The sequence below is a fragment of the Tachyglossus aculeatus genome, chromosome Y4, assembly GCF_015852505.1.
Source record: "Tachyglossus aculeatus isolate mTacAcu1 chromosome Y4, mTacAcu1.pri, whole genome shotgun sequence".
NCBI lineage: Eukaryota > Metazoa > Chordata > Mammalia > Monotremata > Tachyglossidae > Tachyglossus > Tachyglossus aculeatus.
The window spans coordinates 4,243,565-4,257,499 of record NC_052096.1 but is presented as its reverse complement, the minus strand read 5'-3'; the positions used below and the strand labels follow the sequence as shown (position 1 = coordinate 4,257,499).

Genomic DNA, 13,935 nt, shown 5'->3' with positions numbered 1-13,935 from the left:
GTCTGACTTACCTCCTGCCTCACCACCCACCCACCCCCCCGGCCCCCAGACGAGGTTGTTCTGAAGTTTGAGAAGAACCGGGTTCGGGTCCGGAACGTGGCCTATGACACGCTGCCCGTCGTCATCCACGGCAATGGACCCACCAAGGTACCGACCCTTGACCCCTTACCTCCCTCGTCACCCTCTTTCTGCTTCTGTAATAATAACAATAATTGTGGTACTTGTTAAGTACCGTAAGTCGCTTGCTATTACTTATCAGGTGCCAAGCACTCTTCTAAACACTGGGACAGATACAAGGTAATCAGGTTAGACGCCATCCTTATAATAATAATTACGGTATTTCTTAAGCACTTATGTGCCAAGCACTGTCCTAAGCACTGGGGTAGATACGAGGTGATCAGGCTGGAAAAAGTACTTATGATAATTATGGTATTTCTTAAGTGCTTATTATGTGCCAAGCACTGTTCTAAGCACTGGGGTAGATACAAGGTAATCAGGTTGGACACCGGCCCTGTCCCACTTGGGGCTCACGGTCTTAATCCCCATTTAACAGATGAGGCAACTGGGACACGAAGAATAATAATAGCATTTATTAAGTGCTTACTATGTGCAAAGCACTGTTCTAAGCACTGGGGAGGTTACAAGGTGATCAGGTTGTCCCACGGGGGGCTCACAGTCTTAATCCCCATTTTACAGATGAGGCACAGAGAATAATAATAGCATTTATTAAGTGCTTACTATGTGCAAACACTGTTCTAAGCACTGGGGAGGTTACAAGGTAATCAGGTTGTCCCACGGGGGGCTCACAGTCTTAATACCCATTTTACAGATGAGGTAACTGAGGCACAGAGAATAATAATAGCATTTATTAAGTGCTTACTATGTGCAAAGCACTGTTCTAAGCACTGGGGAGGTTACAAGGTAATCAGGTTGTCCCACGGGGGAGCTCACAGTCTTAATCCCCATTTTGCAGATGAGGTCACTGAGGCACAGGGAAGTTAAGCGACTTGCCCAAGGTCACACAGCTGACAATTGGCGGAGCCAGGATTTGAACCCACGACCTCTGACTCCAAAGCCCATGCTTTTTTCACTGAGCCACGCTGCTTCTCTAAGAAGTTAAGTGACTGGCCCAAGGTCACACAGCAAAGAAGTGGCGGAGCCGGGAGCCCACTGTTGGGTAGGGACTGTCTCTATATGTTGCCAGCTTGTACATCCCAAGCGCTTAGTACAGTGCTCTGCACAGAGTAAGCGCTCAATAAATATGATTGATTGATTGATTAGAACCCACACCCGCTGATTATTTAACCACTAGGCCGTGGGGCTCCCGGTCTCGATCCTCATTTGACAGATGAAGGAGCCGAGGCCCAGAGAAGTGAAGTGACTTGCCCAGCGTCACACAGCAGAGTGATTCCCAGGCCCGGGCTGTATCCACTTAGCCACCCTGCCTCTATCCCATATCCCGACGCCTTTGACGTCCCGGGAGATGGAGGACTCTCAGAGGGGTTGATCCCTGTGTGACCCTGGAGTGCCCCTCTTCCCGCCCCCCTCGGCCTGACGAGGTGGAAGAGGGGACGGCCGGGGTGACGACTCACGGTGACCTCTGCCCCCTCCCAGCTGCAGCTCAACTATTTGGGCAACTACATCCCCAACGCTTGGACCTACGAGAGCGGCTGTGGCTTCTGTGCCCAAGACCGGCGAAATCTCACCGGGGTCCCCGTGAGTAGGCGGTACTTAGGGGGGGAAGGAAGCGGGGGCTTATGGAGCCTGGACTGACTGGGACGGGGCTTCTCAGGGGTCATGAAGCGGGGGAGAACCTTATTACTACTACTAATAATAATAGTAATGAAGAGGGGGAGAACCCTATGAATCATAATAATAATAATGATGGCATTTATTAAGCGCTTACTACGTTCAAAGCACTGTTCAAAGCGCTGGGGGGATACAAGGTCATGAGGTGGTCCCACGTGGGGCTCCCAGTCTTCACCCCCATTTTCCAGATGAGGCCCAGAGAAGGGAAGTGACTTGCCCAAAGTCACACAAGCCGGGATTTGAACCCATGACTGGGATGGGGCTTCTCAGGGGTCATGAAGAGGGGGAGAACCTTATTACTACTACTACTAATAATAGTAATGAAGAGGGGGAGAACCCTATGAATAATAATAATAATGATGATGGCATTTATTAAGCGCTTACTACGTTCAAAGCACTGTTCAAAGCGCTGGGGGGCTACAAGGTCATGAGGTGGTCCCACGTGGGGCTCCCAGTCTTCACCCCCATTTTCCAGATGAGGCCCAGAGAAGGGAAGTGACTTGCCCAAAGTCACACAAGCCGGGCTTTGAACCCATGACTGGGATGGGGCTTCTCAGGGGTCATGAAGAGGGGGAGAACCTTATTACTACTACTACTGATAATAGTAATGAAGAGGGGGAGAACCCTATGAATAATAATAATAATGATGATGGCATTTGTTAAGCGTTTACTATGTGCAAAGCACTGTTCTAAGCGCTGGGGGGATACAAGGTCATGAGGTGGTCCCACGGGGGGCTCCCATTCTTCACCCCCATTTTCCAGATGAGGCCCAGAGAAGGGAAGTGACTTGCCCAAAGTCACACAAGCCGGGCTTTGAACCCATGACTGGGATGGGGCTTCTCAGGGGTCATGAAGGGGGGGAGAACCTTATTACTACTACTACTGATAATAGTAATGAAGAGGGGGAGAACCCTATGAATCATAATAATAATGATGATGGCATTTGTTAAGCGTTTACTACGTGCAAAGCACTGTTCTGAGCGCTGGGGGGGGTACAAGGTCATGAGGTGGTCCCACGGTGGGCTCCCAGTCTTCACCCCCATTTTCCAGATGAGGCCCAGAGAAGGGAAGTGACTTGCCCAAAGTCACACAAGCCGGGATTTGAACCCATGACTGGGATGGGGCTTCTCAGGGGTCATGAAGAGGGGGAGAACCTTATTACTACTAATAATAATAATAGTAATGAAGAGGGGGAGAACCCCATGAATAATAATAATAATGATGATGGCATTTATTAAGCGCTTACTACGTGCGAAGCACTGTTCTAAGCGCTGGGGGGATACAAGGGCATGAGGTGGTCCCACGGGGGGCTCCCAGTCTTCACCCCCATTTTCCAGATGAGGGAACTGAGGCCCAGAGAAGGGAAGTGACTTGCCCAAAGTCACGCAAGCCGGGATTTGAACCCATGACCCATGACTGGGATGGGGCTTCTCAGGGGTCATGAAGAGGGGGAGAACCTTATTACTACTACTACTAATAATAGTAATGAAGAGGGGGAGGACCCTATGAATAATAATAATAATGATGATGGCATTTATTAAGCGCTTACTACGTGCGAAGCACTGTTCTAAGCGCTGGGGGGATACAAGGGCATGAGGTGGTCCCACGGGTGGCTCCCAGTCTTCACCCCCATTTTCCAGATGAGGGAACTGAGGCCCAGAGAAGGGAAGTGACTTGCCCAAAGTCACGCAAGCCGGGATTTGAACCCATGACCCATGACTGGGATGGGGCTTCTCAGGGTTCATGAAGAGGGGGAGAACCGTATTACTACTAATAATAATAATAGTAATGAAGAGGGGGAGGACCCTATGAATAATAATAATAATGATGATGGCATTTATTAACCGCTTACTATGTGCAAAGCACTGTTCAAAGCGCTGGGGGGACACAAGGTCATGAGGTGGTCCCACGGGGGGCTCCCAGTCTTCACCCCCATTTTCCAGATGAGGGAACTGAGGCCCAGAGAAGGGAAGTGACTTGCCCAAAGTCATGCAAGCCGGGATTTGAACCCATGACCCATGACTGGGATGGGGCTTCTCAGGGGTCATGAAGAGGGGGAGAACCTTATTACTACTACTACTGATAATAGTAATGAAGAGGGGGAGAACCCTATGAATAATAATAATAATAATGATGGCATTTATTAAGCGCTTACTATGTGCAAAGCACTGTTCAAAGCACTGGGGGGATACAAGGTCATGAGGTGGTCCCACGGTGGGCTCCCAGTCTTCACCCCCATTTTCCTGATGAGGGAACTGAGGCCCAGAGAAGGGAAGTGACTTGCCCAAAGTCACACAAGCCGGGATTTGAACCCATGACTGGGATGGGGCTTCTCAGGGGTCATGAAGGGGGGGAGAACCTTATTACTACTACTAATAATAATAGTAATGAAGAGGGGGAGAACCTTAATAATAATAATAATAATAATAATAATGGCATTTATTAAGCGCTTACTATGTGCAAAGCACTGTTCTAAGTGCTGGGGGGCTACAAGGTCATGAGGTGGTCCCACGGGGGGCTCTCAGTCTTCACCCCCATTTTCCAGATGAGGGAACTGAGGCCCAGAGAAGGGAAGTGACTTGCCCAAAGTCACGCAAGCTGGGATTTGAACCCATGACCCATGACTGGGATGGGGCTTCTCAGGGGTCATGAAGAGGGGGAGAACCTTATTACTACTACTAATAATAATAGTAATGAAGAGGGGAGAACCCTATGAATAATAATAATAATAATGATGGCATTTATTAAGCGCTTACTACGTGCAAAGCACTGTTCTAAGTGCTGGGGGGCTACAAGGTCATGAGGTGGTCGCACAGGGGGCTCCTAGTCTTCACCCCCATTTTCCAGATGAGGGAACTGAGGCCCAGAGAAGGGAAGTGACTTGCCCAAAGTCACACAAGCCGGGATTTGAACCCATGACTGGGATGGGGCTTCTCAGGGGTCATGAAGAGGGGGAGAACCTTATTACTACTACTACTAATAATAGTAATGAAGAGGGGGAGGACCCTATTAATAATAATAATAATGATGATGGCATTTATTAAGCGCTTACTATGTGCAAAGCACTGTTCAAAGCGCTGGGGGGCTACAAGGTCAAGAGGCTGTCCCACGTGGGGCTCCCAGTCTTCACCCCCATTTTCCAGATGAGGGAACTGAGGCCCAGAGAAGTGAAGTGACTTGCCCAAAGTCACGCAAGCTGGGATTTGAACCCATGACCCATGACTGGGATGGGGCTTCTCAGGGGTCATGAAGAGGGGGAGAACCTTATTACTACTACTACTAATAATAGTAATGAAGAGGGGGAGAACCCTATGAATAATAATAATAATAATGATGGCATTTATTAAGCGCTTACTACGTGCGAAGCACTGTTCTAAGCGCTGGGGGGATACAAGGGCATGAGGTGGTCCCACGGGGGGCTCCCAGTCTTCACCCCCATTTTCCAGATGAGGGAACTGAGGCCCAGAGAAGGGAAGTGACTTGCCCAAAGTCACACAAGCCGGCATTTGAACCCACGACCTCTGACTCCAAAGCCCGGGCTCTTTTCCACTGAGCCACGAGTAGTATTATTACTACTAATAATAATAGTGATGACGGTAGGTATTTGTTCAACGCTTACTACGTGCCAAGCGCCGTTCTAAGCACGGGGGGAGATGATACAAGGTATTTGGCTCGGACCCTGTGTCCATCCCACATGGAGCTCACAATCTTAATCCCCGTTTTCAACTGAGGTAACCGAGGCACAGTAAAGTGACTTGCCCAGGGTCACTCGGTGGACAAGTGGCGGAGCCGGGATGGGAACTTCGCTACTAAGCCATGAGGGAAGGATTAGGGGGTGGGGGCCGCATCTGTTTGTGGAGTTGGTGTGAGTGGGGAATGGCCGGAGGGGTGTTGGGGGTCCTCGGGTCGTTGACGTTTGCCTCCTCGCCTTTCTCCACAGGACAGTGAGCTGCCCCGGGTGCTTTTGGGTCTGTTCGTGGAGCAGCCGACCCCCTTCCTGCCCCAGTTCCTGCAGCGGCTCCTCCTCCTCGACTATCCCTCCTCCCGCCTCAGCCTCTTCCTCCACAACAACGTACGTGAGACCCCCCTCCCCGCGCCCCCCAACACTGCCAACTCCCCCGTGTCCATCACGCTCCCAGTTCACCCTGCCGCCGTGACCTCTTCATCCCCACTCTGGGCCCCCAAATATCCGTCCTCAGCTTCCCATCAGTCACTCAGCCAGTCAGTCGTATTTGAGCGCTTCCTGTGTGCGGAGCACTGGACTAAGCGCTTGGGAGAGGACAATACAACAACATAACGGAGTCGGTAGACAGGTTCCCTGCCCACAGTGAGCCCACTGTTGGGTAGGGGACTGTCTCTATATGTTGCCAACTTGTACTTCCCAAGCGCTTAGTACGGTGCTCTGCACACAGTAAGCACTCAATAAATACGATTGATTGATTGATTGGTTAGTTACAAACAATAAGGGCCCATTTTGAAAAACACACCCAACCCCAGTGAACGTTAGCCACAGGAAAGGGCACTTTTGGGGGCAGGAGGAGCTGAATTCAGACGCTTGCCCGCTCCGGCCAAAGTGCCTTGACTCTGCGTGGCTTCTCTTGTGTGTTGGGTGACTTCGGGAAAGTCACAACTTCTCACTTAATGGCCTCAGTTAACTCATCTGTAAAATGGGGATTAAGACTGTGGGCCCCGTGTAGGACAACCTGATTGCCTTGTGTCCCCCCCCCTCACCCTGCAGCACTTGGAACAGTGCTTGGCAAAAAGTAAGCGCCTAACAAATACCATTATTATTTATTATTATTAATGGGGGCCAGCTCTGAAGACAGAGCTAGAAGACTGTGAGCCCCCCTGTGGGACAACCTGATCACCTTGTAACCTCCCAAGCGCTTAGAACAGTGCTTTGCACATAGTAAGCACTTAACAAATGCTATTATTATTATTATTATTATTATTATTATTATTATTATTATTATTATTATTATTGGGGGCCAGCTCTGAAGACAGAGCTAGAAGACTGTGAGCCCCCCGTGGGACAACCTGATCACCTTGTAATCTCCCCAGTGCTTAGAACAGTGCTTTGCACATAGTAAGCGCTTAACAAATGCCATTATTATTAGTATTATTATTGGGGGCCAGCTCTGAAGATGGAGCTAGAAGACTGTGAGCCCCCCATGGGACAACCTGATCACCTTGTAACTCCCCAGCGCTTAGAACAGTGCTTTGCACATAGTAAGCGCCTAACAAATGCCATTATTATCACTATTATTATTGTGGGCCGGCTCTGAAGACAGAGCTAGAAGACTGTGAGCCCCCCGTGGGACAACCTGATCACCTTGTAACCTCCCCAGCGCTTAGAACAGTGCTTTGCACATAGTAAGCGCCTAACAAATGCCATTATTATCACTATTATTATTGTGGGCCGGCTCTGAAGACAGAGCTAGAAGACTGTGAGCCCCCCGTGGGACAACCTGATCACCTTGTAACCTCCCCAGCGCTTAGAACAGTGCTTTGCACATAGTAAGCACCTAACAAATGCCATCATTATTATTATTATTGGGGGCCGGCTCTGAAGACAGAGCTAGAAGACTGTGAGCCCCCCGTGGGGCAACCTGATCACCTTGTAACCTCCCCAGCGCTTAGAACGGTGCTTTGCACATAGTAAGCGCCTAACAAATGCCATTATTATTATTATTGGGGGCCGGCTCTGAAGACAGAGCTAGAAGACTGTGAGCCCCCCGTGGGACAACCTGATCACCTTGTAACCTCCCCAGCGCTTAGAACGGTGCTTTGCACATAGTAAGCGCTTAACAAACGCCATGATCATTATTATTATTATTCTCTCTCGACTGTAAGCTGTCCCTCTACGCCGTCCAAGCGAATTTGTCCTCCAGGCTGCCAGCTCACTGTGGGCAGGGAACGCGTCTACCGGCTCTGTTGTAGTCTCCCAAGCGCTCAGGGCAGCGCTCGGTACGTAAGAAGCAGTCAGATACAACGGATGGATTTATCGTCTTCCAAAGGCCAAGCTGCCCCACGTCTCGCAGCGGTTCTTTTGCCGGTTCCCGTGCCCAGGGCCACCAGCCCAGGACCCCCTAACCGCGGTGGTCTCTCCCCGCTTCCTTCCCCACCGTGCAGGAGGTGTATCACGAGGCCCACGTGGAAGCCCTGTGGGAGCAGCTGAGGACCAGGTTCTCCACCGTCAAGCTGGTGGGGCCCGAGGAGGAGCTGACCCAAGGCGAGGCCCGAGACATGGCCATGTGAGTGGGTCCATCTGGCCCGTCCCCCGCCTCTGCACCCCAGACTTCAGCAGGCAGAATCCCTCGTGTCGTCATCATCACCATCAATCGTATTTATCGAGCGCTTACTGTGTGCAGAGCACTGGACTAAGCGCCTGGGAAGTCCAACTTGGCAACACATAGAGACAGTCCCTACCCAACAGCGGGCTCACGGTCTAAAAGGGGGAGACAGAGAACAAAGCCAAACGTATTAACAAAATAAAATAAATAGAATAGATATGTACAAGTAAAATCAATAAATAGAGTGATAAATATGTACAAACATCTATACAGGTGCTGTGGGGAAGGGAAGGAGGTGAGATGGGGGGATGGAGAGGGGGACGAGGGGGAGAGGAAGGAAGGGGCTCAGTCTGGGAAGGCTCCTGGAGGAGGTGAGCTCTCAGTAGGGCCTTGAGTGTCATTCAATCAATCAATCAATCGTATTTATTGAGCGCTTACTGTGTGCAGAGCACTGTACTAAGCTCTTGGGAAGTCCAAGTTGGCAACATATAGAGACAGTCCCTACCCAACAGTGGGCTCACAGTCTAAAAGGTGGGCTCACAGTCTATAAGCTAAATAGAATAAATATGTACAAGTAAAATAGAGTAATAAATCCGTACAAAGATATCTACATATGTACAGGTGCTGTGGGGAGGGGATAAAAGGTGGGCTCACAGTCTAAAAGTTAAATAGAATAAATATGTACAAGTAAAATAGAGTAATAAATCCGTACAAACATGTATACATATATACAGGTGCTGTGGGGAGGGGAAGGAGGTAAGGTGGGGGGGATGGAGTGTGGGGGGGGCACTAAATCAGTCGTATTTCTGGAGCGCTTACTGTGTGCACAGCACTGTACTAAGCGCTTGGGAAGTCCAAGTTGGCAACATATAGAGACAGTCCCTACCCAACCGTGGGTTCACAGTCTAAAAGGTGGGCTCACAGTCTAAAAGCGAAATAGAATAAATATATACAAGTAAAATAGAGTAATAAATCTGTACAAACATATCTACATATATACAGGTGCTGTGGGGAGGGGATAAAAGGTGGGCTCACAGTCTAAAAGTTAAATAGAATAAATATGTACAAGTAAACTAGAGTAATAAATCCGTACAAACATATCTACATATATACAGGTGCTGTGGGGAGGGGATAAAAGGTGGGCTCACAGTCTAAAAGTTAAATAGAATAAATATGTACAAGTAAAATAGAGTAATAAATCCGTACAAACATATCTACGTGTATTCAGGTGCTGTGGGGAGGGAAAGGAGGTAAGTTGGCGGGGACACTAAATCAGTTGTATTTCTGGAGCGCTTACTGTGTGCACAGCACTGTACCAAGGGCTTGGGAGAGGACAGTAGAACAATAAACAGACCTAGTCCCTGCCCACAACAATCTTACAGTCTAGAGAGGGAGACGGACAGGAGTAGAAATCAATAAATGACGGGTCTGGACAGAAGTGCTATGGGGCAGGGAGTGGGGGGTGAATCGAGAGCGAGTCATCATCATAATCGTATTTGTTGAGCACTTACTATGTGCAGAGCACTGTACTAAGCGCTTGGGAAGTACAAATTGGCACCATATAGAGACAGTCCCTACCCAACAGTGGGCTCACAGTCTAAAAGGGGGAGACAGAGAACAAAACCAAACATACTCACAAAATAAAATAAATAGAATAGATATGTACAAATAAAATAAATAAATAAATAGAGTAATAAATCTGTACAAACATATATACATATATACAGTATGCGAATCAGGGCAACACCGTGGCTCAGTGGCCAACTTGTACCTCCGAGTGTGTGGGGACGCGGGGGTCGGGGGTGGACGTGGCAGCTTCCTTCCCCTGCCACGACGTTGGGGGAAACTCCTCACCCTGGGCTTCAAGGCTGTCCATCCATCCCCTCGCCCCCTCCTACCTCCCCTCCCTTCTCTCCTTCTCCAGCCCAGTCCGCACCCTCCGCTCCTCCACCGCTGATCTCCTCACCGTACCTCGCTCTCGCCTGTCCCGCCATCGACCCCCGGCCCCCGTCCTCCCCCTGGCCTGGAATGGCCTCCCTCTGCCCATCCTCCAAGCCAGCTCTCTTCCTCCCTTCAAGGCCCTGCTGAGAGCTCACCTCCTCCAGGAGGCCTTCCCAGACTGAGCCCCTTCCTTCCTCTCTCCCTCGTCCCCCTCTCCATCCCCCCATCTTACCTCCCTCCCTTCCCCACAGCACCTGTATATATGTATATATGTTTGTACATATTTATTACTCCATTTATTTTACTTGTACATTTCTATCCTATTTATTTTATTTTGTTGGTATGTTTGGTTCTGTTCTCTGTCTCCCCCTTTTAGACTGTGAGCCCACTGTTGGGTAGGGACTGTCTCTATGTGTTGCCAATTTGTACTTCCCAAGCGCTTAGTCCAGTGCTCTGCACATAGTAAGCGCTCAATAAATACAATTGATTGATTGATTGGAATGCCCTCCCTCTGCCCATCTGCCAAGCTAGCTCTCCAGCTCCCTTCAAGGCCCTACTGAGAGCTCATCTCCTCCAGGAGGCCTTCCCAGACTGAACCCCTTCCTTCCTCTCCCCCTCACCCCCCTCTCCATCCCCCCATCTTACCTCCTTCCCTTCCCCACAGCACCTGGATATATGTATATATGTTTGTACATATTTATTACTCTATTTATTTATTTATTTATTTTGCTTGTACATATCTATTCTATTTATTTTATTTTGTTAGTATGTTTGGTTTTGTTCTGTCTCCCCCTTTTAGACTGTGAGCCCACTGTTGGTTAGGGACTGTCTCTCTATGTTGCCAACTTGTACTTCCCAAGCGCTTAGTACAGTGCTCTGCACATAGTAAGCGCTCGATAAATACGATTGATGATGATGATGATGGGGGCCGGGGGGGGTCTCACGGGCCCACCCACCTCTCCGCCTCCGCGTGCCCCCCGCCACCACAGGGACAGCTGCCGCCAGGACCCCTCGTGCGACTTCTACTTCAGCCTGGACGCCGACGCGGTGCTCACCAACCCCCGCACCCTGCTCAGCCTCATCGAGGAAAACAGGTCCGTATCCAGGGGTCCCCACCCTCACCCCCGACGTCCTAGTTGTGCCGGTCCCTGCCGTCGTGTGCTCGCGATCACTTCCGCTCACGTTCAGTAAGAAGAACAGTAATAGGAATAATAACCGTACCTCTTAAGTGTTTACTTTGTGCCGAGCACTAGTCAGAGCACTGGGGTAGAGAATAATGATGGCATTTGTTAAGCACTTACTATCAATCAATCTATCGATTGATCAATCGTATTTATTGAGCGCTTACTGTGTGCAGAGCACTGGACTAAGCGCTTGGGAAGTACATATAGAGACAGTCCCTACCCAACATGTCTGCTGTGTGACCTTGGGCAAGTCACTTAACTTCTCTGAGCCTTAGTTACCTCATCTGTAAAATGGGGATTAAGACTGTGAGCCCCCTGTGGGACAACTTGATCACCTTGTATCCCCCCCCCCCAGCGCTTAGAACAGTGCTTGGCACATAGTAAGCGCTTAACAAATGCAATCATTATTATTATTATTATTATTATTATTAAAAGGGGGAGACAGAGAACAAAACCAAACATACTAATAAAATAAAATTAATAGAATAGATATGTACAAGTAAAATAAATCAATAAATAGAATAATAAATATGTACAAACATATATACATATATACAGGTGCTGTGGGGAAGGGAAGGAGGTAAGATGGGATGGAGAGGGGGACGGGGAGAGGAAGGAAGGGGCTCAGTCTGGGAAGGCCTCCTGGAGGAGGTGAGCTCTCCATAGGGCCTACTTACTACGTGCCAAGCACTGTTCTAAGCGCTGGGGAGGATACAGGGTGATCAGGTTGTCCCATGTGGGGCTCACATTCTTAATCCCCATCTTCCAGATGAGGGAACTGAGGCCCAGAGAAGTGAAGTGTCTTGCTCAAGGTCCCACAGCAGACAAGTGGTGGAGCTTGCTCTAGAAAGCATGTTTTTTTTTTTTGTTTTTGTTTTTGTTTAGCAGTTATTAAGCGCTTACTATGTGCAAAGCACTGTTCTAAGCACTGGGGTAGATACAAGGTAATCAAGTTGTCCCACGTGGGGCTCACAGACTTAATCCCCATTTTCCAGATGAGGGAACTGAGGCCCAGAGAAGTGAAGTGACTTGCCCAAAGTCACACAGCTGACAAGTGGCGGCGCCGGGATTTGAACCCATGACCTCTGATTCCAAAGCCCGAGCTCTTTCCACTGAGCCGCGCTGCTTCTCTGGTTTGCTTTGGTACCCCGAGCTCGACCCGTTACCTTGGGCATACACCCTTTTCTGGGAAGCAGCGTGGCCTAGTGGAACGAGCCCGGGGCTGGGAGTCAGAAGACCCGAGTTCTAGCGCCAGCTCTGCCAGCGGCCTGCTGGGTGACCTTGGGCCGGTCGCTTCACTTCTGTGGGCTCGGTTTCCTCATCTGGGAAAGGGGAGTGAAATTCCCGTTCTGCCTCCTCTTTCGGCTATTAGCCCCGACTGTGTGACCTAGTGGATAGGACACGGGCCCGTGTTCTCATCCCGGCTCCGCCGCTTGTCCGCTGGGTGACCTTGGGCAAGTCACTTCTCTGTTCCTCAGTTACCTCATCAGGAAAATGGGGATTAAGACTGTGAGCCCAATGTGGGACAGGGACCCAATTACCCATTACCTTGAATCTACCCTAGCGCTGAGTACAATGCCTGGGCCTTGGAGAAGCAGCGCGGCTCAGTGGAAAGAGCCCGGGCTTTGGAGTCAGAGGTCATGGGTTCAAATCCCGGCTCTGCTACTTGTCAGCTGTGTGACTTTGGGCAAGTCACTTCACTTCTCTGGGCCTCAGTTCCCTCATCTGTAAAATGGGGATTAAGACTGTGAGCCCCCCGAGGGACAACCTGATCACCTTGTAACCTCCCCAACGCTTAGAACAGTGCTTTGCACATAGTAAGTGCTTAATAAATACCATTAAAAAAAAAAGCCTGATCACCTTGTAACCTCCCCAGTGCTTAGAACAGTGCTTTGCACATAGTAAGGGCTTAATAAATACCATTAAAAAAAATGCCTGATCACCTTGTAACCTCCCCAGCGCTTAGAACAGTGCTTTGCACATAGTAAGTGCTTAATAAATACCATTAAAAAAAAATGCCTGGCACGTAGAAGTGCTTAACAAATACCATAAATATTATTATCTTGTAGCTACCCCCAAGTGCTTAATACAATGCTTGGCTCCTAGTAGAAGCAGCGTGGCTCAGTGGAACGAGCCCAGGCTTTGGAGTCATTGGTCGTGGGTTCAAATCCCGGCTCCGCCAACTGTCAGCTGGGTGACTTTGGGCAAGTCACTTCACTTCTCTGGGCCTCAGTTCCCTCATCTGGAAAGTGAGGATTAGAACCGTGAGCCCCCAGTGGGACCACCCGATCACCTTGTAACCTCCCCAGTGCTTCAAACTGAGCCCCTTCCTTCCTCTCCCCCTCGTCCCCCTCTCCATCCCCCCCATCTTACCTCCTTCCCTTCCCCACAGCACCTGTATATATGGATATATGTTTGTACATATTTATTACTCCATTTATTTTACTTGTACATATCTATTCTATTTTATTTTGTTAGTAGGTTTGGTTTTGTTCTCTGTCTCCCCCTTTTAGACTGTGAGCCCACTGTTGGGTAGGGACTGTCTCTCTATGTTGCCAACTTGTACTTCCCAAGCGCTTAGTACAGTGCTCTGCACACAGCAAGCGCTCAATAAATACGATTGATGATGATGATGATGCTTGGCACATAGCGCCTAACAAAGACCACGAGGATTATTTCTTCCTCCTTCCTAAATAATTTCAGGGCCT

General features: G+C 49.4%; 1 protein-coding gene across 1 annotated transcript in view; it reads left to right on the top strand.

Moving 5' to 3' along the window:
* The window catches only part of PLOD3 (procollagen-lysine,2-oxoglutarate 5-dioxygenase 3), a 29,118-nt gene that overhangs the window by 7,771 nt on the left and 7,412 nt on the right, over positions 1–13,935 (top strand). The window contains exons 7-11 of the mRNA XM_038768923.1: positions 50–147; positions 1,615–1,716; positions 5,750–5,881; positions 7,942–8,063; positions 11,033–11,137. Coding sequence (XP_038624851.1) covers positions 50–147; positions 1,615–1,716; positions 5,750–5,881; positions 7,942–8,063; positions 11,033–11,137 — 559 coding nt within the window. The remainder of the gene's footprint in view (positions 1–49; positions 148–1,614; positions 1,717–5,749; positions 5,882–7,941; positions 8,064–11,032; positions 11,138–13,935) is intronic.